The 26,060-nt window shown below is 37.1% G+C and overlaps 3 protein-coding genes across 4 annotated transcripts; all 3 read right to left on the reverse strand.

Annotated features, from left to right (window-relative positions):
- Positions 1 to 2,043: 2,043 nt before the first annotated feature.
- Positions 2,044 to 3,614, reverse strand: LOC117405784 (dehydrogenase/reductase SDR family member 12-like). Its single transcript, XM_034009161.2, has 2 exons — positions 3,002 to 3,614; positions 2,044 to 2,302 (listed from the first exon to the last, which is right to left on the reverse strand). Exons 1-2 carry the CDS (start codon positions 3,123 to 3,125, stop codon positions 2,169 to 2,171), a joined length of 258 nt encoding a protein of 85 aa, XP_033865052.1. The 5' UTR covers positions 3,126 to 3,614; the 3' UTR covers positions 2,044 to 2,168.
- Positions 3,615 to 4,638: 1,024 nt separating this feature from the next.
- Positions 4,639 to 12,993, reverse strand: LOC117405218 (transmembrane protein 272-like). Of its 2 annotated transcripts, XM_034008094.3 has the most exons (5): positions 12,734 to 12,990; positions 9,196 to 9,278; positions 8,539 to 8,598; positions 7,378 to 7,460; positions 4,643 to 6,944 (listed from the first exon to the last, which is right to left on the reverse strand). In XM_034008094.3, the coding sequence occupies exons 2-5, from the start codon at positions 9,251 to 9,253 to the stop codon at positions 6,588 to 6,590; spliced, it is 558 nt and encodes a 185-aa protein (XP_033863985.1). In that variant the 5' UTR covers positions 9,254 to 9,278; positions 12,734 to 12,990; the 3' UTR covers positions 4,643 to 6,587. The 2 variants fall into 2 exon arrangements, with proteins under 2 accessions (XP_058886148.1, XP_033863985.1); XM_059030165.1 differs by lacking the exon at positions 8,539 to 8,598 and having other exon boundaries at positions 4,639 to 6,944; positions 12,734 to 12,993.
- Positions 12,994 to 17,591: 4,598 nt separating this feature from the next.
- On the reverse strand, positions 17,592 to 25,432 carry LOC117405783 (copper-transporting ATPase 2-like). The gene is given in 12 exon segments (XM_059030398.1): positions 17,592 to 17,935; positions 19,902 to 20,019; positions 20,718 to 20,904; positions 21,088 to 21,241; positions 21,873 to 22,019; positions 22,187 to 22,196; positions 22,323 to 22,493; positions 22,913 to 23,107; positions 23,996 to 24,130; positions 24,784 to 24,812; positions 25,215 to 25,293; positions 25,295 to 25,432. Coding segments are annotated over 12 exon segments (1,614 nt in total). The 3' UTR covers positions 17,592 to 17,684.
- Positions 25,433 to 26,060: the final 628 nt, after the last annotated feature.

Genomic DNA, 26,060 nt, shown 5'->3' on the forward strand with positions numbered 1-26,060 from the left:
TGTAACATTGCTGCTGTGTTTTCTAGAGTGGCTTATTGGCCCAAATTGAGATATTTACCTTGTACTTATGAACAAGAACCGGTGACATCCTGAGTCAGTCATTTTGACATAGCAAATTATTATTATTTTTTTTTTTTAAATGTCCTCAGTGAGCCCCCATAGTTTTTATTTTTACAAGACATTGTCTGAAATGAGTGAACAGCTTTGGAAAACCGGGACCCACGTAATTTTCTAAGACCATTCCAAACAATTAACCTCCCTATGCTGCACAGTAACTAATGTCCAGGACATACAGTTCTTGCGTTCTGTATTGTACTTTGTATTATAATGGTTCAAGGTTGCTCAAGAAATATATCAGATATAAAGAAGCAGAGATATGTAATTGTTTATTTTTTGACCATGACTGTTGGTACTCTCTGTATGTTGAATACTAATTTGAACTGCTGAAATCGGTTTTAAATGAGTAGAGAAATGGAAATTACAGGCATGTGCAATTACAGGTACATTTGCAAAGCTTTTTGGACAATTGTATTCTGAAATCACTCAGACGGCCATTTAATTTCATGTTATATATATATATATATATATGTATATATATATATGTATATATATATATATATATATATATAATAAACTCTGTGTGTGTGTGTGTGTGTGTGTGTATATATATATATAGTGTGGTATGTGTGTGTGTATTGTATTTATTTTAATAAAAAGGGAGAGTCTTTAATCAAATGAGTAAAACCCAGGTCTCAGGAAGTTTGTGTCAATCAATTCATAAGACTCAGTCTCTCCAACTACATTTCCATTCTCCAGTGTTATCTGGTGTGTTCATTAGCTTGCATTGAGGGTTATTAAATATTGTATGGCTGGTTTCAGAATTTGATTAGCAGTCTTATTGGCCAAAACCATTCTCTACTGTTTCACTGCTTTCCTTATCATGTTTAGTTGAACTTTTTAATTTTGATTTGCTCTTTTTTTTTCTTCTTCCGTTTGAAGTGTCTTATGTGGGTATGCACTATACAGTTTAGTTAGTTGACGTCAGTCAGATTTCCTGTATTTGATCATCAGAGAGAAGCTGTTTGTATTTATGACATATTCTGTGTAATCCTGTTTTACTGAAGCCAGGACACCAAATGAATGATTTTCACTGAAAAGGTCATTCTTATGAAGCAGAGAGTAATGTCAGACTGAGTGAAAGGTAGGGCTGCTCCAGTGTTGTATCCCTTTTAGAAATGTTTAAAATTGAAGAAAAACTTATTAGAAAAATGTATTAATATTGGCCATACTTTAGCAGCTCAGACAGGGGCATACTTTAAAGGGAAATGAAAATGATCTGAAATCATGTCAATTATATATAACAGTGAACTGTTTTTGTCTGCCACTGCAGGAGGTTGTCTCTTGCAGGGATATACTGTTAAAATGTTTTTATTCCTTTCAGAAAATGTGCTTATTAATCTTTACCATTCTTAATAAAACTTCCATTAACCTGTTTGCAAGGGAGCTGGGAAGAATACATTGCAGTGGAAAATGGGTATTTGTCTCCTTGTAGAAATAAAGGCACTAATGTACATGTACTTTAAAGAAATGTTCAATATGTTTCTTGTCCTGTTTGACTTCTGTTACTGCTGCAACACACAGTACAAACACCCTGTTAGCGTGTAACTGTCCTGTTTGTAATTTGTAAATGTCTTTTGCATGTTTTTATAAATCTGTATTAATGTAACTGTGTAAAAATTGTGTTACCTAAGTGTGGAAATAATTTTTACTGACTGCCCATTTCAAAGATACCCCAGCAGGTTTCATTTCAGCTGCTGTTTTCTTCAAATCAAGTTTTTGCTTCTCCATGGTTTTGTTTTTTGTCGGCTGGGTATGTATATCTGTAACCAATCTGTTTTAATAGCCATCTTTCCACTAATTCATAAAATGACAAAATAAAGGAAATAAAAGGAGATTTAATGTACCAGTTTTTATTTTATTTTAGCTTTATTTTAAAGCTTACCATTAATGTTCCAATCACTGTAATCAAAAGCTTTACGCAGGTTTATTAATTTATATTTAAAAAAAAAAAATAATACAAAAGCAATACAAGTTTACCAAAAACACTTGTTTAAAAATGCAAAACATTTTTAAAAATATACAGTATTAATCATTTCAGAATGTGAATATTAATCAGATGATTGAGTAGTATTTGGGTTAAACTTTTTGGCAAGCTGTTCCAACACTGTCAGCAGTTCCTCTTCATCCCCAGCTGAAGATCTGGTGGAGGCCAAGGGTAAGTGTGCAGAGACTGGCTTGTGATCTGCAAAATCCAAGAATATAGGTTAAGTTCACTAAACACGGTAATGAACAGTAAGGTTCTCTGAGGCTATCGTTCTGAAACTCAAAGATACACCCTAAACACTCAAGAAATACTTAATAAATACAAAAATGTATTTAATGAATCAAAACAGGCTTGAAAGCAGAGTGCCCAGTCTATTATGTTGTACTTGAGATGAGACGTTTCAACGTTCATCCACTTGAAGCACATTAAACATTTTCTTACAACAAATACAGTGTCCTCAATCTGAAAACCACCTGCATTTTGTGTAATTTGATGGTTTGCTGTATCAGAAACATACAATTCCTGATACAGTTATATGAAAAACGAGGAGGGTTGGTATTCTGACCAAACCTTGTATGTCAAATGTATGATTTTCTTCAGGAACCCAAATAATTAATTTCCCACATGCAGGTAGGGGCCATTAGAGATACAAGGTAAAGTGATATGGTTTTTATATGTGCCTTATTAGGTTTCATAAGAGATGAGAGAAATATATTTATCTAAAATAAAAAAAAATGAAATGTACATACAAGGTTTCACCTGGACACCAATACCCCAAGAGTCAGAAAGTGGAAATGACTTTTTATTGCTGCAGACCTCAAGACTTCCACGTGTAAGGCAGTGTACTGCCTACTGCCAGAGCCCCTTACCCAAGCAGCCCCTGCCATCGTGTCTTACCCTGATAGAACTGCCCGCTCGCTTGTGTGGCAGCTGAAGCAGAGACAGCGAGCCACACCACAGTGTCTGCACCCTGAGCCTCTGAACGCAGCTTATTCTTCATCTTCTCGTAGAAGTCAGGCATGGACAACCGCACAGCTGTTAATATCAAATGAGATATTTTAATTTAATATTTTTATTCATTTTCTACCAGTTTGAATATGCTTGAGACAGTGTTTTTTTTCAGAAATGTTAGTTTTTAAAGGGAAATAAAACAAAAACCGTCAAAGTATGAGTATTATGAATGTTATGTATGTTTACCGGAGTATTTATACTTCCACAAAATACAGAAAGATGGTGCTTCACTGTTTTGTATTTAATTATACAACGAGTTGAAAACTGCCAAGTTCATGAGTATCACAGCGCGCTCTGAGCAGAGTTCGCCATAGAGAAAGAATCGCCAGGTGCCTCTTTCAGTGTGCCTAACAATGTGCAATCAGACTTTCAAACAGCTCATCCTGTTCTATATGACCAGTTTCTTTTGCAGACATTATTTTAAATTATCACGTAATTTTAAAGCTGGAAAACATGAGCTGCTTCAGTATGGGCTATTCAAAAAATACATACGGACAAATATTCCTTTATCCCTAACTTATTATTTATTTCTTAGCAGACGCCCTTATCCAGGGCGACTTAAAAGCAACCGTTGGGCGTGAATTTTACACAGGTTGTGAAATACATCAGTAAACACAAGTTGGATACAGCAGCTTTAGGAGAATCTTGGTTCCTTATTTAAAAAAAATCAACGTTGCTTTGCCGTGCCGGTTGCATAAAGCTGTACGAGCCAACATCAGCAGCAGTTAGATTTAAAAAAAAAAAAAAAAAATCAGTATTTAATCGTATAATCAAGGCCATATAGCGAGGATGTAAATAGTATATCTACACTCGGCTGACGGTTTGGACCCGAGACTGTTGCTGCACTCGGTACTGTAAGTTACAAGCAAGCACCATACATTTAAAATACAATTACCGGTACATTTTTTCACATTAAAGAAATGGAAAAGGCGATGTTAACGTGATACGTGTATTCACACCGTACGGGTTACAGAAAGAGGTTTTTTTAAAATCCGAGTAAGTGATAACTATTTTTTTTAATAACGGTAACAACAAGATAACAAAATGTGAATCATGGTGAGCAGAGTACAGTAGCTTGCAATTCCAGTTTGTAACTTCGTTTAAAAAATAATAGCCGCCTATATAAATTAATATAGTTTGGCTGTCGTAGTGTCCATTTACATTTTACCCTTACTGGAGCAGACAGAGTCATGTGACATAGAGTTGTCAGGGGTGTTTCACGGGGCAATCCTGGCGGGATTTGGTAGCAAGCAATATGCTAGTAAATTGCTTAGAGTCTAGACAGTTGACGCTAGAGCTGCTGAACCTTTTTCGAGATCAATTATTATTAATAGTAAATAATAAACGCGTTATTATTTTCATTCTCCCGTGATACTAGTAAAATTCCAGACTTTCATAACGGAGACATGGTTTTTCAAGCATTTTCAAGCCCTGGAAATCAGTTTTTCCATACTTTACCATTCACACGACTGATTCTGTTGCAGTCAGATAATTGACTTTAAAAAAGTGAAGTCCAAAGTTTGTCCGTTTTCATATAATAGAGGGCGCGTTGAGTGTAAAGTAGTTTTTTTCCTTCTATATGTTAGTTAACACTTATTTATAGCAACATCTGCAATATACCTCCGTTTTTAAAACAAACTATGTGACAAATACACAAACTAAGCATTATGAATGTTTTTGTAATGAAAGTATTTATTTTTACATCCATAGCAAACTCTTCAAACTATACACTTAAAAACAACCAATACAGTACATTACAAAGAAAAAGGTATTATTAGCATAGTTACTAATACCACAATTAAAATACTTAAGCATCATCTTCACACTATAAATGCAGCCCTATATTAATTTTCACTATTGTGGAAATCTGTACTGTTAAACTTGGAAAAACTGGATGTAAGTGAAAATTCAACTTTGAAAACTGTGAAGTGTTTTGTTACAGGAAAACGGTTTAGCCGTCCTGTTGTTAATCAGGGACAGCTATCTTCGGTGTAGTAAGTACTTCAAGTGAAGTTGTGTTTTGGAGAACTTTAATAAAGAGTCTGTTTGTTTGAACTGTGAACAAAGTCACCAGATCAATAACTGTCTATTATTACCATCCTGCACAGACCACGCTACCACAGTACATAGATTAAGATTACAATTAGGCATGCTTACAATTCAAAAGGTAGAGCACAGCACTGCAGTTAACATTTTTAATGACTGGTGAAATACAATTCAAAGTGCTGCAGTATGTCCACTGTTTTGTCAGTTCAAATATTTTCACAAAACAAACAACTTTAAATGCAGTGCAAAACCACATCATGAAAAGACATGTTTGTAGGTGAAAAACGCTAGAGTAACAGTCGCTACATTTAAAAAAAAGTGACATTTTCAATCCACTAAAGTGAAGTCTCCGTTAATAAGAAATTGGAGTCTCCAGTGTGAAACACAACACAAAATAATACAATACGATGTTCAATACAAAAAAAATGCCTGAGTTACAAAAAAGAAGAAAATCCTAAATATGGATTGTAGCGTAACAGGAAAGCGAACTACGGTCTGTATCATCTGATCCGAAACCGCTGAACTCCACGTCCTCGTCACCTGAACCTTCATCATTGATGATGCAAGCAATTGTCTGAATCATTAATACACAGAGGAATTACTTCTAGGAAGTTTTTTTCTATTCACGTGAGCCGCGATATTTCCCCTCAGGCATTATTTGCACATGGTTATGAAAACCGGAAATTAATGGTAAAAACTTTACTTTCAGCTAAAAGTTGGAGGGAGGGCGATCGTTCAAAACAGGGCGTTGACGCTTCATAAGCCGGGTGTATAAAAATACATTATTATTATTATATTTAGCAGACGTCTTTATCCAAGACGACTTACAGAGACTAGGGTGTGTGAACTATGCATCAGCTGCAGAGTCACTTACAATTAGTTCTCACGCGAAAGACAGAGCACAAGGAGGTTAAGTGACTTGCTGACAATGAGTCAGTGGCTGAGGTGGGATTTGAACCAGGGACCTCCTGGTTACAAGCCCTTTTCTTTAACCACTGGACCACACAGTCTCCGTAATAATGATACAAGAATAATCTTATCTCTTGTTTGAGCACACGTTTGGACTTAGAAAATACATTTGCAATGTATATGGATACAAGCAGGCCAAGATGATGCAGTGTATTAAATGTGCATGAGAGTAGGCTTATAACAAGGGTCGCAACCTGTTGTCAGACCTTCATACAGATGCAAAGGTCAGACCATCCAAATAAGTGAGATTTTAAAAAATTAATAGGGTCAAGTTTTGGGAATACTTCTTTTAGGAGTGCTAAAATTGACACCAAAAAAGTTGGTGTGACTCTTGACATGTCTGCCATTATAGATCTCAAGGACGTACATTTCCACTACTGCTTCTCTGGTATCTTTGTTTCTTATCACCACAAGAACCTACAATTGTTTGGTATTCACATCCTTATATTTTTTTCAGTCATACTCTGCAGTGGTTGTCAGTTGAGAAGCAGTAGAGGCAGCAGGTGCACAGAAGGAGGAGAGCGAGCACCGTGTAACTCATGACAAGAACACAGACAGCGAAGATGTACACGGTTTTATCACAGTAATCCTGGGGCTGGTGGAACGGACGGATGAAGTTAGGTTTATAGACAGAGAACACCCAGTAGTTTCCCAGAATGAACCAGATGAAGAGGAACAGGCTGAGGGTGACGTGGATGTAGTATTTGTGGGCATTCTGTCGCCACGGATACTCGTCATCATCATCATCGTCTATGACAACTGACTTGGAAAGAAGTGACCTCATCTTTGCGGAGTCATAGAGCAGAAACGTCACCTGCAAATGAACAAACAGAATCACTGTCAGTACTGTAACAGTCACCTGAGCACAAATTGGAAACACAAGGAATTCCACTGGATAACTATTAAGAAATACTGTATTTGATCCTTTAAGCTTAGTAAACAGTGGTCTAGTATTATAGCCCAATAGGCCAGGTCATGTTATGTTATTCTGGCTACAGTCTACAGGACTATGGGTTTGGTAAAGCCACTATTACAGGATGATCCATTACAAAAGCTGCTACAGAAAAAGGCAACTGACTGATTTGTATTACACATGTACTGTAGTTTTATGTACCTAAGTATATTATAATTACAATAGTAATATAATACTGTATTGCATTGTAGTTACAGAGGTAATAACATCATAATGAAAAAGGCAAAGGTTTTTGAAATCCACATCAAGGCTTCTTGATCTACATTAAAATTACCTTTAAACTTCCAATAACTCCTCCGACCAGCAAATACAAGGGAATCAGTGGCTGAATAGGACAGTATTCCAAATACTTCATTCCTGAAAACAAAGACATGTACAAAAAAAGAGTTATGAGGTGTCCAGGTAATTAAAAAAAACAAATATTAAAAAAAAATGTGCTGCCTCTTAATGTCAACAACTACATATATATATATATATATATATATATATATATATATATATATATATATATATATATATAATATAATATAATATAATATATAATATATATATATATATATATATATAACAGACTTCTAGATTAAATTTGAGACAGAGTAGCACAATAGTGTTGTCTCCTGTACGTCTCCTGTAGATACAGCTATTATATGACATGTATCTTGCATATGCAGGTAATTGAGCATAGCAAAAAATGATACACCATTACAACCTTTCTAACCAATCAGATCACTCCACAGTAGTAGGTTATGTCACCATACCCTACTACTTTTGACTTGAGTATTGTAACTACGGCAACGAAGGTAAAAACAAGTGTATTCAAGGTTCCAAGAATAAAAAGCAAGACCATACAATACATCACTTGTGTTTACACCCTCCTACACTGCAATTAAAAACAAATGATTGCAGGTAATTGTAGCTAATAAAATGGTTCCATAAACATGAATTCATAATACAGGTCTTAAGTGTTCACTTTATGTGTGCAAATATAAAAGAAACATGTATTTTCAGTTTAAAACAAGATATCTAGTACTACACAGGTTAAAGAAATCTCTGTTTACAAGCCATGCTTTAAGACTGCCTTGCACTTCCTGGGTCATTTCACCTGCAGAGTGAAAGTGTCCCCATCCAATCACTGGCTTTCCTGTCAAAAACCAAATCGGCTGTTTCCCCTATTGACTGACATGATTTCAGCCAGTACAGTAATGCTTTGATCCAGAAGACACTGCTAAGATGAAATGACCCAGGAAGTGCAAACAGCTAACAGCAGAATAAGGCATATAAACAAAGTGCTTCCTTAAACCTAAAGTGGTACCAAATAGCATGTTTTAATGCAAACACAAGTGTGCTATAACATGTGTTTCTTTCCAAACTGCACATTTGAGACCCAAGTAGCTAATGGAAGTGCAACATGGTTGAGATTTATGGAATTTATTACCCACAAAAGCCATAGTGAGGGGCCAGACTAGGAAGGCAAGAAGTCCAAATATCAGGCAAGCTGAATGAAACACAAATGTAAGAATATTTTTTTTTAGCATCAATATCAGTCATAAATTTACATTAAAACAATACAAATGCTCTTAGGTGTACATGGAGTAACCCAAATATCACTCCATCTAAGCCCAAACTTTTTACAGGAGTGAAACCTGTGCAGTAGATGGTCTAATTTGTGTTGGCCACTACAGTGAAGCTGACCTACAACACAGGAATGGATAGCAACGTTTAATTCACACATGGTGCTTTTTTATTAAATAAACCATCAGAGAAAAAAGCTCTATCTGGCAGGGGATACTTATAGAACAGATGTATAATGGCATTTTAATAGCTATAATTGTGGAGCCTCACAACACAATGTAATAATGTACTGAGCATTACTATGAGCTATTATACTGTAGAGCAACACTGTACTATTATTCCCTCATGCTGTACCTTAGATGGCTTTGTGATCTCCACCAGTTAACAGTTAAATCTGCTTAAAGCAACAGTGTGCAACTGGAACGTATTGAATTTGACATTATTGCAGCAGAAATTCCATCTCCCATGATGCCCCTTTCTGCTTTATTTAAATTCAGTATTACTGTCAGAGAATGCTCACCATTGCTGGCAATCTTAGAAATGCACCTGTGCCAAGCTTTTTCCAGACCAGCTGCCATCTCTGCTTCTTGCTGAAAGATGTTTCTAGGTGTGAAATGACAAACAATATTTCAAGTTTCATATGAGATATTTTCCCTGTCACACCCCATCATAATGTATGAATATTTCAGAACCAATGAAAGCTGTATAGCACCTAGTAGCCCAACATTTCAAAAAAATACCTCTCCCTGTGTCAGAATAGAGCATTTTGACTCAGGAAAGCACCTCCATTGTTTCTAATGGTATACTGGAGCATCCGCAGGTGACACGTCACTATCTTATTTTTTTCATTGGGAATTGATCCTTTGCTTAGAGACCCCATTGGCTGAAAGCGTCCTCCAATGTGTTCTGTTTCCCATCAGTGGGAAAGCCAGCAGGCGACCTCATCCACAGGCTTGACTGCAAGCGACTTCAAATTAGAATACATCTAAAGGTCACAGGGTGTTTGTCATCTAAATCATTTGTATTGGTGCAGAGAGAACAATTCCGTGCTGTCTGCTCTGCCGTTTAGTGACACTTTTTTTTCTTCTTTTTAAACACATAAATAAATACTCAGGAACAGTAAAAAAAAAAAAAAAATCTGGAACAGAAACAATTATCTTTGTAATATTTTTTTATAATATATTTTGCTGCAGAAAGAATGGACATACTGGATTCTGAACTGTGATGTAAAAAGCATCTTTAGTCTTCCTGACAACAGTTTTTACCATGCTTTACAATGCTTCCCAGATTTTAAACCTGTTCTACTTTTACCATGGCTTACTGCAGTACTTCTGAATGATACTACCTTGATGCTTTAAGATTTGTATGGAGTGAAGTTGACTTCCAATAAGCAGTCAGACAAGGCTTTTAAGTAAAATATAAGAACACACTTTACAAAAAAAAAATGCACACACACAAACTATATAATACCTAATTCACTACAATGATAAAACCAAGCATAATCACGCGACTCAATTGGCTAAACAAACAGAGACACTCATCAGTAGGCTGTTTAGCTCCACCAGGTCAAAGATTTCGATAAACAAGAGTTTTTCCAAAATCCCAACAGCCAGGATTTCTAGTATCATTTGTATGTGTTGGCAATTCATCCTATAACAGGGGCTACAAAACAAAATGTGTTTTTTTTTTTTCACAATTGGTAAGTGCAAACTGAGATTCTAATTTGGAATCTACTTGGAATCTAAAATACTGCATCAAAGCAGGAAGATAGAGAGGCATTTGTCCAGAGACTTTCAAAGGTCGCCTGCAGCCAGTAATTTACTCAGACGAAGTTCAGCTTCTACATATAAGCATTTACTCCAGATCAGCACAGAAAAGATACTGCATAACACACAATTGGGTAAATGTACTGGGTATACTTAGCGAATCACTTGAAACAGTCCCTAGGCAGCGATTGTAAGACCTGTGAGATTTTTCCTGCACTGTGTTATTGGTAGATAGATAAAACCATGCTTATGTGAAACTAACAACTCAGAAATATTTTTTTAAACAAATATTCTGACATGACAAATAGTATTACTGTAGGTTTCAGTGTTACAAGCTGTAGGTTTACTGCTTGAAATACTATTTAAATACAATACAGAAGTATACTGTGAATGTTTTTCCAGTTCTGCAACTTAAATTGCAGTATAAACTGTATGCATGTAATTTTACATGTAATGTTCTTTAGAAATTACATTTGTAAAAGTTTTATTTCATCTGAAAATGGCTCAGAATGATTTTCAGAGCACAACAGGGAGATACAAACTAGAACTAGGCTGCTCTCAGCGCAAGCAATTATTTTTAGTGCGGGGGGCACATTTTCAGTTTTACAAAGGGGGCCACATACCATAAAATTAGATGTTAATAAGAGAAATACTTTCGGTTATGACCTGTAAATTGGAGCGAAACAGACCAAACCTGTAAATCAGTAGTTATTACTGTCACTAGCATACATACCAGCACTCAACAGAAAGATGTACAGAGATCATTAACATGCACAGAGCACAAGCATTAGCTGTCAGCATGCCCCTGGGGACACCATTGCTGAGAGTTAACGGCTGTGCTGTCTGTAATGTGGCTTTCAAACTGCATTTAAAGATACTCTATTTACCCTTTGTATCATTTTATGTTCATTACAGAATAATTTGTGTCATAATATACACTATTTTAAAATATTTTACATTTTGGGGAAATCTCTGGACAAGACTGAGCAAAGTGGAATTTTTGTAAGAGGCAGGTATAAAAATGAGCACTAGGGGGTTCAGGGATGTGTGTAACAGGGCGGAGGCTGGGAGCGAAATGGCAACCCTGCACATCACAAGTGAGTGTCCTAACCACAAAAGAGCCAGGCCTGTCTGCATTCATGGTTTGAGAGCTTGTAACTTCATCTCATCTCACCGACAGGACAGAATCCATAACAGCCGTGTATCACACAATACTGCCCACAACTTTACCTGACTGTAGGAATTGGACAACTGATTGAAGGCACCAATGGAGATTTTCAAATTCATGCAATGAATAGATGATATTTTGGCCAGGCAGTATTAACTTCTCCTCTCACAATTTTGTCTTTTCTTTTCTCCCCAGTAGCCTTGTTTCTGTATCAGTGACTTTAAATGTTATATTATTATTTTTTATTTCTTAGCAGACACCCTTATCCAGGGCAACTTACAATTGTTACAAGATATCACATTATTTTTACATACAATTACCCATTTATACAGTTGGGTTTTTACTGGAGCAATCTAGGTAAAGTACCTTGCTCAAGGGTACAGCAGCACTGTACCCACAACCCTCCGGTCAAGAGTCCAGAGCCCTAACCACTAGTCCACACTGCTGCCCTATACCTTTTTATCCAACTAAACATCTGGTAAATTTAAAAAGACAGAACTGAAACATTTAAATACATGTACTCATAAATAATTACCAGCAGCTGTTAAGTCAAATACAATATTAAAGCTGCAGTTTATGTCATTCATGTTTATATATACACTAGATCAAGATTCCTAGGGGACTTGTATGCAGTCCAGTTTGTTTGCATTCTCCACCTGTAGTTTTCAGCTATGAAACACAAGCTTTCTCCCTTGTTTAGCACTTATTGCCTGTCTATGAATTAAACAGACATGCAGCTTCAACAAGGGGTTATTACGAACGTGTTTGCAAGTTCATCTCAAGGAAGCAAATAATAATAATAATAATAATAATAATAATAATAATAATAATAATAATAATAATAATAATGATAATAATAATAAAAGTAAAAGAAGAATACCCTTTTTCTTCTAAATGTTGTTAGGGTAAACAACGTTGACATTTTCTATATCGGTTAACGGTACCTTCTTAAATATGAAAAATGTGTTTTTCTGTATTCGGATGTTTTTCCCATTACGTTGTATAATAAAACAAACCACGGAAGTTTGGTAATGTTTGTGGACAATTTATTAAAACCTCACATATTAATTTATGTAAAATGTATGTGCTGCAATTGTTAAATATCTGCAGCAGAAACGACTTACCTTGGTAAAGATGTTAGGAGGAAAGGTCGTCGTACACCTCTAGTTAATTAAATTATAACCCACGGATAAATATCCAATTAAGTTTCAAAATTAACTTCCAAAGAGTTGTGCACCTTGGTCGATTAACTTAAACAGTAGCTAATTTTCAAGAACATCATTCAGCATCGTCTCTCTGTCTCCTCTGCTAGTTTTAATGTTCTGCAGAACATAGCAGGGTATCGCGCTCATTAAGGCAGTGGTGAACGACAGATAGCTTAATCGGTGGTTTCAACCCACTCATTAAACCTAACAGCGCACATCAATCATGCAAATCAATGCGCTTTACCGCGGAACCTTCCAAAAGTTGCGCTGCGGGAATGAGCAGCAAAGTGTGGCCTGAGCAATCCTAAGCATTACCATGTTAGTTTCCAAATCACTTAAGTCTTAAGAGTTCAAATAGTACGCTATGGAACTGAACAGTTTCTGTTGATGAACTAGATTGATACCGAATCATTATTTTTTTTTTCTCAGTAAACAAATTACTCGTCAGTGTGTTGACTATTTAATAATCACGTCAATTAGAAGCAGTCAAACACACATCTTTGCAGATTGTTTTGTATTATTATTATTATTATTATTATTATTATTATTATTATTATAGTAATGTATAGTATTATGGTTTACAGTGGATTAGTAGAGATATAGCAATGAGAGTTTTATATAACTTTACTGGTGCATTGCCCCATACTGTACTACTTAAAGCTGTATCAGGAAAACAGTTTGCCTTAATCTGATAAAACTCTGAATAGGCATTTATTACAAGAATGTATTCCACATTAAGTGAAGTTGACCTGCCAGTGAAATATGATTGGCTGAGCTGTTATAGGCTATGGCTTCTATTCACAAAACCTTTAAGGACTTTTTAAGGAATGCTTTGTTTTAAGGACTTTTTAAAATTTTTTATCAAAAACCTGTTTTGATTAATTACATAATGTTTGCAGTTCATTAAACGTTTTATAACTGTTCAAGATGGGGTTTATTACGACTGACCAACAGTTAATGATGGCATGCCAATAAGGGTCTGTCAAACATTGAACGAACAGTAAAACAAAATTGCCATGTAGACATACAAATGCTTCATACAGTACACAAGGCCAAAATTGAAGTTGTTTTTGGATTCCACAGAAAATGCTATCTTAGAATGTTTTAGAAAACTATTGAATACATTTGCATATATTTCAATTTAACTTTATTTGATATGCAAATGTATAAAAAGCCTCTCTTTGTTGTGTGAAGGACTTCTTTGTGTCTGTGGTAAACGACACGCCAGTACAAACCGGTCCTGCAATTTCATTTAGAGCTTGCATTTAAAAAGGGCAAGTCAAGCTCTTTCACTCAGTGAAATGAATGAATGATGGTAGGTACATGCAGTGAGTCAAGCTCTTTCGCTCAGTGAAATGAAGGATAATGAATGATGGTAGGCACATACAGTGAGTCAAGCTCTTTCACTCAGTGAAATGAATGATAATGAATGATGGTAGGCACATACAGTGAGTCAAGCTCTTTCACTCAATGGAATGAGGGATGATGAATGATGGTAGGTACATGCAGTGAGTCAAGCTCTTTCACTCAATGGAATGAGGGATGATGAATGATGGTAGGCACATACAGTGAGTCAAGCTCTTTCACTCAATGGAATGAGGGATGATGAATGATGGTAGGCACAAAAGTGAGTCAAGCTCTTTCACTCAATGGAATGAGGGATGATGAATGATGGTAGGTACATGCAGTGAGTCAAGCTCTTTCACTCAATGGAATGAGGGATGATGAATGATGGTAGGCACATGCAGTGAGTCAAGCTCTTTCACTCAGTGAAATGAAGGATAATGAATGATGGTAGGCACATGCAGTGAGTCAAGCTGCCTAAAGGCTAAGAAGACTATTTTGTACCCATACCTTTTTATGATGCTTGCATCTTATTGGAATGACTCAAATACTGATTTTTATTGGTATAAGACTATGTTAAGGTGCTTTTACCTGAGTTCAGGGGCTGCTCTTCATTTCTAGTTACCTGGCATAGATATTTGCATCATAGACTAGATCAGTCAAAGTTCCTTTTAGAAGTAAGAGCAGTGCCATCTAGTGATCTGCCACTTTGGATCAGGTTTCCTTTTGTTCTCTGTTTTGCACGAGATGGTGCTGGCACTTACTAATTTATAGACACTTTGGCTCATCTCGCGTACATTACATATGTCTATGACACGCAACTAGAACTGCAGCTCCTGAACTCATTGTCAAAGCATCTTAACACACATTTATCAAAACATTATATATATTTGAGCAACTGGAATACAAACTTCACGAGGAACACACACCACAAACAGCAAGGAACAGTATAACATATTAGACTGCCTCAGAGGACATAAGATTGGAATTGTATAACCTTGAACAGAATAATAAGACTAAAATCCTACACACAATTTGGATTTTAATCTTACTATAGGGCATTAGCAGCGCCTAGCTGTATGTCATGATCTTGTACATTTACCATGAATTGCAATCGCGTGGGCACTAAATTGAGACAGGAACCAGGCCTCTTGAAAATTGTTTGGTATTGTTATGAAAAGCACGTTCTTTGACAATAAACTCTAGATAGGGATTTTTTTTTAAATGTAATTAAATCTGATTAATTTATTATTATTGGTCCCAGCAAAGCAATGCCTTATAGGACTGGAAAAGCCTGCATCACAGACTCACAGATTTGTTTCCACTTTAAAATATTCGTACCTAATTCACTGAACAGAAGCACAGGCTGTGTGTATGAATGAGAACACGAGATTTGCTGTGGTAGGCTAACACCCTTAAAGTTTAGGTATATAGGTCGTGTGGCCTGGTTGCAGCTAGACCACTGGAGTAGAATTGACATACAACACAGGAAGAGACAAGCCCAAAAATAAAATCATATAAAAACAAAACAAAACAAAAAAAACAAAACAAGGACCACTGATAATGTTGCTACCACTAATATATATATTTTTAATTCTATTTATAGCAGTGTATATGCAAGGTAATCTTCCATTGTTTAAGGAAACAATCAAATATGTTTCATTGTGTTTGTTTTACTATTATTCCCATGTTGGTAACTTCTAGTGTAGAGTAGTAGTTAGGGCTCTGGACTCTTGACCGGACTCTTGACCCACTGGTGTTTAACAAGTTCTGTGGCAAGCCTAAGAACAAAAATCTGTTAAAAAGAAAGCTTTTTGTTATGCTCCACAGAACTGTTAATGCATGACGTTACTCTAAAACAAAGAACTGAAGAAGCTGATGATTTAAAAATGGAACATATGCTGATTTGTTTAGTTTTTCTCTAATGGAGTTTCACCAGTTAAAAAAATGAAGAACTGCAATTCATAAGTAACATAATTACTGTAATTATTTTCTTCTGTGCTATCTCAGGGAAGCAACGACACTATCCTGTAGGCTAAATAACAATGTTTCTGCGCTGGAAAGAGAAGATGGTGTGATTTTGCCAGCTTTGGGCATAATTTATGTGTTGCAAGCAAATTGAAAACCCAAGCTGTTTTAGGATGGTTCTGACCCATGTTAGAGTGGTTTGGGTGTATCCAAGCCTTTGTAGAATTGTGCAGGAGGCTTGAAGCTGTTAAGATATAAATATCAGTATCCCTAAGGATAAAGCTGTTTTTTTTCTACTGACAGATTCATGTAAAAACAAACATTAACTGTTGACATCTTCTAAAACCTGAAAAACCACTTGAATGCTTATTTTAATGATTGAATTAGCTTAATCGGATCTGGCTCATGTTTCTTCACCAATAGGTCCATTAAGAATACACAGTGTAGTTTCTAACCACTGAAGAGCTCCAGAACAGCTCTTGGACATACATTTATCACTATGGTTACCTAATTGATTCACTTAGAACACAAGAAAATGGATAGTGCACATTAAAAAAAAAATAGGCTTGGTGTCTTTCTCAGTCTATCCTAATTCTCTTTTATAGCTGTGATACCCACATATGGTGTTGTACAAGTGCTCTGCAATCCCAGATGTTTAAATTGATCTCTTTACAAGAAACACATAAATTTAACTTTGCTGTATCCTGTGTTGCTTTGAAAATATTTTTTAACACACATCATGGGTCATCTTAAATCACCAGGGGAAAACATTTCTCAAGTTTTTTGTTTGAGTGGTTATCCGCAGAAATCTAATTTCTCTTAAGCCTCATAGTGCACTCAGATCACGCTGCCTCCTGCAACGCTGTTTATTGCTTTATGTTTCCACAATAAACCATTCCTTTAAAAGAGGGCACCAACATTGTTTCAGGAGGGACCATGCTACAGACACACTATGATGCTCATCAGAGAAATTATCTTATTCTTGGCAACAGCACTCAAATAAAACTACAACACATGATATGGCCAATGTAATTTCTTGTAAACACTGGCGTTCCTTCTACTGTTTTTGTTTACACCGGCTTGTTGAACCCAGCATCACTGTATTTCATCTATATGGGGCAAAGGAGAGTGAAATAGCAAAGCATAATTTTATAGGTCGAGCGATCCCCCAAGACCCGCCTCCCGACTACTCAAAGAGAGGGAGAGACAACACACTCTCACCCACCTCTCCGTATCATCGCCATGATCTACAGGCGGATCCTATGGGGCTCACGACCTCCTCCTGCAGGATCACGCATGCATCACCAAGATATCCGACCTCAGGGACTGGAATTGAGGAATTCAATCTGAATTGCTCCTCACAAAAATGGCCCCTCTTCTTGACCATTTTTGTGAAGGGCAAACTCACAATGGTTGCATATATCTCCTATTGTGTTACCATGGCGGCATTTATTTACCTGCCAGTCATTAATTCTATTTGCTTGATGATTATGGAGTATAGTACAGGGTGAAACATTTGGCCTCAAACTGGCAAATTCTTCAAAACTACACCATTATTTCAGAAGGGCAGGGCCTTGAAGGCAGAAAGGTCACTTAAACTGTTTTGATCGCCGAGGCCAGTGTGTTCAGCTATGGCCAAAGGTTTAGAATTACCTAGAATTTTATTAACATATATATGCAGTATATTGGGATGCACTGATACATACAGTTTCAGTAAGAGCGAGGAAACCACAACAGAGACTGAAGAAGCTGCCATAGCTGCTGATCCCATCCATGGCTGCAGTACCAGGCCCACAGGCATAAAAACACCTACGAGACACACACAGCAGCGCTCAGAAACCACAACCCGTCTTGTCTCTTTTCATCAAGCAACCCCCAGCTCAAGAAAACAGCATGTGGGTGTATGTAAACACTAGAAGCACAAATACTTTGGCTGTTACACAACAGGTCTGGAGGGTTCTAGTATTTATCTTTGTCCCCCTCCCCATCACTACATATTTGTCTCCGTACTGCTAGCTGGACAATCTGAATTTTAACAATGTGGGTAACTACAATCTACAGGTGCATGACACAAATCTGCCTAATTGAGCAATGAACGTTCTCACTTGTGCATAGAACTCATACATTTCTGTCTATTGACTTTATAATGCAGCTTAGTTACTGTGTAATGGTTTAAAATCAATATATTTTTTTAAATTTAGTTCTATAACATTTTACAGACATTTAATATAAAGGTGCCAATACTTTTGTCATGAACAAATTGCTTAAGTGCTTTTTTTTTGTTTTTATAGACTCATGTTTACTAAATGTTTGTATTTAACATGTTTTCTTGAATTATCTTATATTAAGTGCAGGGTGCCAATACTTTTGTTTGTGACTGTAACTGTCTTGCAAACCACAAATACTGAACGTTGATTAAAGTGCATGTTGTTGGACACACTTACCAGTAAAAGCAGCGGTGTGTGGGATTTGCAGCTTTTAGTCTTGCTAGCAGTAGAAACCATGATACAATGGACTACACTGTGATAAAAACACTCATGTAAATTCAAACTTATCCAGAAAACCTTGGTTTTGTTTATCAGATAAGTTTATATTTGTAGATGACAGCATTTTAATTTCTAATCAGTTATTTGAGGTTGTGAAATCATTGGTCGCATACGTGCGCCTACAAATATATTGATGGTCAGACCAACAGCTTTTTTGGTCACACCATAGAGTCCTGCAATAGTCTTTTTTAAAAGACTACGAAAGGATCTGCATTTCTTAATGCATTGAAAGAGAACAACATACTTTTTAAATTATCATAAAAACAAACACTCATTAAAATACAATGGGCTACATTCTCAAGGCTATTCATTCCAAATCATCATTAGTACAAATTGTTCTGAAAAGAAACCCAACCTGAGACTGTTAAGAAGCCTCTAAATTACATGTCTGAGTTGTTTATTACTGGGTTGGTAACTATATTGTCATGCCAATGACCCTCATCTCTCCCTACACCCCCACTCGACCTCTCCGCTCCGCCTGCACTAGAAGACTAGCTCTACCTCCGCTACGCTCCCCTGCCTCCAGAGCCCGCTCCTTCTCCACCCTTGCTCCGCAGTGGTGGAATGACCTTCCTACAGATGTCAGGACTGCCCAGTCCCTGACCACATTCCGGCGCCTCCTTAAGACTCACCTCTTCAAAGAGCACCTGTAGAACTCCTCTGTTTGTATCCTGGGGCACTATCACCCTTCATGTAAATGTGCTTTATTTTGCTCTTATCTGCCCCCTATTTTACTGCATTTAATCCTGTACTTCAGAATACTGTAATCTGCCAAGTGTTTAACCTGTAGTACTTTGTATTTAATCACATCCTGATGTAACTATCACTATTTAATCATATCCTGATGTAACTATTATCTGCTGTATTATTGAATTGTGGTTTGTCACACTTGTACTTTGCTTGAACAAAAGTTATTGTATTTCTTGCTCTTATTGTATTACTTGTATTGTAACACTTGAAATGTATTTGCTTACGATTGTAAGTCGCCCTGGATAAGGGCGTCTGCTAAGAAATAAATAATAATAATAATAATGACAGTTTGGTGTAAGTGGCTTTCAGTATCAGGCCCAATGTCCCATGTGTGCCTTTATCTTTTTCACGTGAGAAATATTTGTGGTTTAATGGTTCCTAATTTGCTCTGCAGCTATCAGTAAGTATTGTAAGAAATAAAATGATGTCACTTAACAGCAGCTAATTGGAAAAGACTTCCAAACCTGACTTGTACTCGCCTGCAGCAATTGGTATTCCAACTAAGTTAAAAATTAAAGCAAAGACAAAATTAACTCTTATTCTTTGGGCTGTTTTCTTGGATAGGTCTATGCTGGCCACGACATCCAATAAATCATTCTGCAAAAACAAACAAGAAAAACATTCATGTTTAACAGACATTAAAATGACACACAGTTCAGGGATTCAGTCTGCCAGTACATAGCAAACCACAGATAAACAACTCAAACATTTAATTGTCTTAAATCGTTTCTTATTAGTTTTATAAAGGTACCACTAAAACCTGTCTATCCAGCATCTCTTGAGACTGGAACATTGTGTTGGATAATACAGTGTGATAGATTACAGAGGTACTGTAAAATCTAATACTGGACCTAAAAAAGGTATAATTGATCAACTATCTGAACACTTTACAGTTCAGTACTGTCCAGGCACCTGCAATTCAAGGATTGTATCCATTTTCATTTTATTGTAAAAATATTTTGATTGCAGCTACCACAGCTGTGGGATATGTGTGTATTTATGCCACATACTTGATTATAAACTTCGAAAAGAAAAATCACATGACTTGGTACCGGACCGCACGGACAGATTTACATTGATTTTAGGCAGACGACTTACAAATCATGCCGGATTCCAGGATCGTCATTTTTACTGGAAGAACCCTGCCTGTGTACTCTGGGTATAGGGCTGTCATTGTGCATATTGAATAAACACACATTTTATATGTTCCAAACACAGTAATGCAAGCCCATCTAACACTACAACAGTACTTAATATTTTTGCAAACACAGATGTTTAGATATGGATGCTCTTACCCTAATGAGCACTATGTCTGCTGCTTCAATAGCCAAGTCGGTTCCAGTCCCGATGGCAATACCCACGTCAGCCCTGGCCAGAGCCGGGGAGTCGTTCACCCCATCGCTCACCAACGCCACCTTCCTCCCCTGCTCCTGCAGCTCCTGCACCTTTTGAGAAGGAAGAATAAAAGTAGGAAATTTCTTGCACTGACATTTTATTCCAAAACGTATGGTTCATGTAATAAAAAACACATCCGCCCACCTCCCCCACCTTTTTACAGTTACCTCATGCTTAACCCTAGGGGGGGTCTCTCATCTCATACCATGCTCCATAATCATCAGTTCAATCCCATTCAGTCCCATTCTGTTTGTCCTACTGCACTGTGTTTTAATTCTCACCTGAGTAGCGATGGCTCTGGCAGTTTTCCTGTTGTCCACGGTGATCAGGACCACATCAATCCCCATGCTGTTCAGAGTGTAGATAGCCAGGGCAGATTCCGGTTTGACAGTGTCAGCTATTGCGATCATCCCACACAGGATCCCTGCAGGAAGAAGCACAGGTTAGCATCCAGAAAGCATTAAGTAACATTATTTTCTCATTATGATTATTCATAACAATACAGTACATTCATTTATTCATTTATTATGGTGTGTAGGATTCAGGTGGAGGTGCTAACCAATCATGAACTGACTCTGAGATAGGGCAAGTTGAAGAGCTCATGGAGAGTTCAAGACCGTGACCTGTGAAGCCCAGATTGGGTCTGCAATCTTGGCCAAATCAGAATGTAGCCAAGAGGGTTAGAATTATGTTTGCACATTTTCCCACATAGCCTGTCATTTATTAACACTGAACCATTGTTTATTTCTTTTTAAAGAAAGACTTGGAGATATGGAGATATGTGCCTTATTGTGAGTAAGGTAAGATTAGAACATAGACCCAAAGACAGAATCATACATTGTGCAAAATTTGACAATAATAAACCCTATCAATCACATGCAAAAAAAAAAGATTTTTCAGTTTAGTAAAGGTAAATAGCACAAAACAACAGCTTAGTGTCTGATTATGTGAACAGCGACATTACTCAGATAGACAACCCTGATTTTCACTTTGAAATACCAACATTAACAACAGTTTTTTCTTTGGTCTACTATCTACAAAAAAAAAAAAAGTACCATCTAGGGCCACTAAAATTGCTGTTTGCCCTTTCATTTCATGGCTAGACATGGCTTCATCCACATCATTTGAAACATGTAGACCATTGCCCTTCATCCACTCCCGATTTCCAATGAAGACAGAGTAGGTGTGAGAAGCTGCAGCACCTGTAAAACACAAGTCAGTAAGATATATAAGATACAATATTTGGAGTCCTTTATCAGTTACAAGTTATATATATATATATATATATATATATATATATATATATATATATATATATATATATATATAAGAAAGGAGTTTGTCCCAGGGTTCGTCTTAAGCTACACACCCCCAGTCTCCTGGGGCATGACAGTGGATGCCTGAATTCCTAAGCAGCCTCAGAACCCCCATATTTACAGAGTTCAGCAGGCCCAGTTTCCATCCCAGATTCTGTTTTAAAAACGCTACGAGGTTAAGCAACTCACCTCCTTGCAATACTTTGTTACAGCCATTCCCAGTGGATGTTCGCCGCTGCCCACCACTGCAAGCACCTTCTTCAGGGGCAGCTGCGCTGTGTCCGATATCATCAGCACTCTCATCACCTTGGGGACACCGTTCGTGATGGTTCCTGTTTTATCAAACATCACCGTCTTTATCTGAAGGGAGTGACAGTAATTACAAATATTTTCCCCAGTTCTTTAACACAAAAACCATAGGGATTATGTTGATAGTGCCAGGAAAACAGATTTTTAAAGGGTTGCTTATCTTTCCTGTAACATGTTTAACATCCACCAGCAAAACAATATGCACTTTAGTTCACAGTGGAAACAAGTCCCTGTTAGTTCAATGCACAAAAGCTCTATACAGGACAGTAAGTTAATTATCTGCATTTTATTCTTAAAGGCATAATTCCTAAAGATTATAAATCAAGTTTATTACCCTTTATCAGCTTCAGTGCTATGTTTACTGTTGCCCCGTTATCATTGAGCAGTTGCACACGAACAACAGCAGCCCCTCCACCATGTTGCACATACAGTACTGTGCTGGGGTCATATTGCTTTTCTGAAACTGTTACCTTGTGTGCCATTTCCAAAGGTTCTCCTCCCTTAATCAGTATTCCATTCTGAGCGCCCACGCCAGTGCCCACCATCACAGCAGTCAGGGTGGCCAGGCCCAGGGCACAGGGGCAGGCAATAGACAACACTGTGATGGAGGCCTGGAATGCGAACCGGACAATCACATCTGTCTTGGGGATATTTTTGTTGTAACCCTAAAGACAATGAGCCCAGTCAGCTGAGATGTTTAAACCCCTCAACCACTCAATTGCTCACATTCTTTTTTCTAATTGTAACAGGACAGAGGATGGGCACGAACCCGCGTCCCTGCGTACTTCAAACAAGCCTCTAAATCACAGTGCAAAAGAGCTGGGCTCTGGTAGCAGTGGATGGTATTAGAGCTTTTAACCTCATCTCATCTCACAACAGGGGACAGAATCCGTAAGGGCAGTGTATCATACAACACTGCCCGGTACATAATGCAGAGAATAAATAATACCCGGCATAAAGTTTTATTCAGAGCTGGACCCAAGCACACCTGGAGCTCTGGTTTACCAGGAAGGGGATTGGTAAGCATAGGTGTAAGCATGTAAAGGCATGGTAAATTCCTGGTTGGTATTTCATGACAATAACACATTTTGCAATCCATGGTAAACCACAAGAAAAACATGGGAAAAATGACAAATGGCAAATTTTCACTGGTAAAGAGCTGCTTCAAAGACAATAGTCGCATTTTCTTCAATTGCCCCATAGCTCTACTTTGGCACATAATTGTGTTAAGATCACAAGATAAATTATCTCAGGGTAGTGACATTTCAAAATGTCGAGTTTAAGACACACATTATCTTGTGGTCTCTACACAACAATTTGTAATGCAGAGATCCTGGGATAATTAATCTTGCGATCTTGACATAACACATTTTTCATTTACTCCCCCCTCCCCCTCTTCATAACGAGCCGCCTGGTATCCCTGACTACCCTTGATAGCCACTCAGCACCCAGCAGTCCCCACCAAATTCATTTCACTGGACTGAATTTTGTGCTTTATATTTCTGGCTGCAAAAGCAATGCTGCTAACAAAAGTATGTGTTTCAGGTACTTACTGGAAAATAGTGAACCACAATGTCGAAATTCACAAAACCAGTGATGAGCCAGACTACTAATGTTGAAACTGAAACACAGATGATGAATGGGACAAAATATCCACTTAGTTTGTCTGCAAATTGCTGGATTGGTGCCTGTAAAACACAAAACAGACATTAATCAGATGATGATACAACAAAGAGCAAACAGAGGTTTTAATTCAGTTAAAGAATATCTTTTGCATTTTACTGTTATGTAAATATGAAGATTCAACTTTAAATATATTATTCTTTGGACTTTTGAAGCCAGTCCTCAAGATCTTTTTTTTTTCTTTTGGTAAACCTTTCATACCAAACCTATTGCTGTGCAAGCCTTTTTACACAGAACACAACGTAAAATCAGTGTAATACACATATTAACCAATAATCTAGGGTTCATAGATTAGAAACCAACACATTATAAACTGGAATACTAACATGCAGTAGTAAGATATGTTTGTACATGGTCTACAAGTCTTCAAAATGTGAAAAAAAAACAAATGTGCTAGTCTTGGACCACTTTCATGTTCCATTGGTATTCTATTTGTTTCTATAAAAGTTGTAATAAGCAGTTCTTAACATGACCACCAGGGGGGCATATGTGTCTCTGTTTTCTACTATTATAACAACCTTGACTTGCATAAAGAAGGAAAAACATTGAGTGAAATAGCTCGCATCACTTGATTTTCAAGGTGTGGTATCTGAAGTACAGAGAAACATCATCTGTAATTGACAAACCCAGGACTGGAAGACCCCAAAAGCTGTCTAACAAGGATGAGCAACACTTGAGGATAACATCCTTAAGGAATAGAAAGAAGACAAGTGTTGAATTGACAACAGAACTGGCAGAAGGCACAGGTGTCGTCCATCAAATCAACAGTACGAAGGTCACTTGAAATCAGGACTTAAATTATGTGTTGCAGTAAGGCTAAAATATGCACACAAACACATACATTGGACTATGGAACAATGGTCAAAGGTGCTTTGGACTGTTGATAGATGGACAACGACACCTACAATATTAAGATTATTCAATTAATTTCTCACAGTTCAGGTTTTCTTTATCATCAGATTCAGCTTTGTGACATTTGTTGTAAAATGGATGAAACAAAATATGGGAGTAGTCTAGACTGAGATATTAATAGGAGCAGAATCAAGTTAACTAGTTTCAGGAATATATGATAAAGGCATTTGTCATTACCAGAGATGGATGCATCGAACCCCATCTCTTCTATGGCGGCTCTCAAGTCTTCAGGATTGGTAATTGATGGGTCAAAAGTGTATTGTTCCTGTCTCCTCTGCTAACAAAACCTTTATCACATGAACTCCCATCCTCTGAGAAACCATGCCCTCAATGGACTCTACACAGGAGTTGCAGGCTTTTGGTGAAAACGTTCTCGTTTTAACCTGCCTGTTCATTCACAATGGTGTTCTTCTATAAGTTAGGCATTACTTGAGTGTGCTTATCGCACATCAGTATATTTACTCGTGTTGCACACAACTTAAACGGTGACCGACACATTAATAAATACAAAGTTAGTTCCTCCTCCTACTCCTAGTGCAAGTACTATGAGTTTGTTTGTTTTTTTGCACTCAGCACTCAGACTTTCCAAAAATCCCAGCCGAGTTCACAACTCCAATGTGTATAAATCTGTAAAAAAAAAACCATACAAAACTGCTGAGTCACTTTCCAATGCTTTCCAATATCGATTTTGCACCGTCACCTCATGTTTATCACAAGAACCATGGCGATAGCAAATTTACCATTTAATAGCATATGGTAAGAAAGAAAATCCTTTGAAAATGTCACGTTGTTCTCGCAATAAGCTGTTTTGCGGGAAACTTAATTTGTATTCTTATTTTCAGTTTGAAGTTGTATTTCTGATACACATTCTGAACCCAAGATATTCCGTTCAAACAAATTTTATGGGCGTGCTTTCGTAAGCGTATTGATATACTAACATTACAGTTTTATCGAAGTGAAGTAGTGTTATTGGATATTTCAAATGCTTCATTACTGCATTACATAAAGACGTATTATAGAATT

This window comes from Acipenser ruthenus, chromosome 9 (assembly GCF_902713425.1).
Source record: "Acipenser ruthenus chromosome 9, fAciRut3.2 maternal haplotype, whole genome shotgun sequence".
Taxonomy (NCBI): domain Eukaryota; kingdom Metazoa; phylum Chordata; class Actinopteri; order Acipenseriformes; family Acipenseridae; genus Acipenser; species Acipenser ruthenus.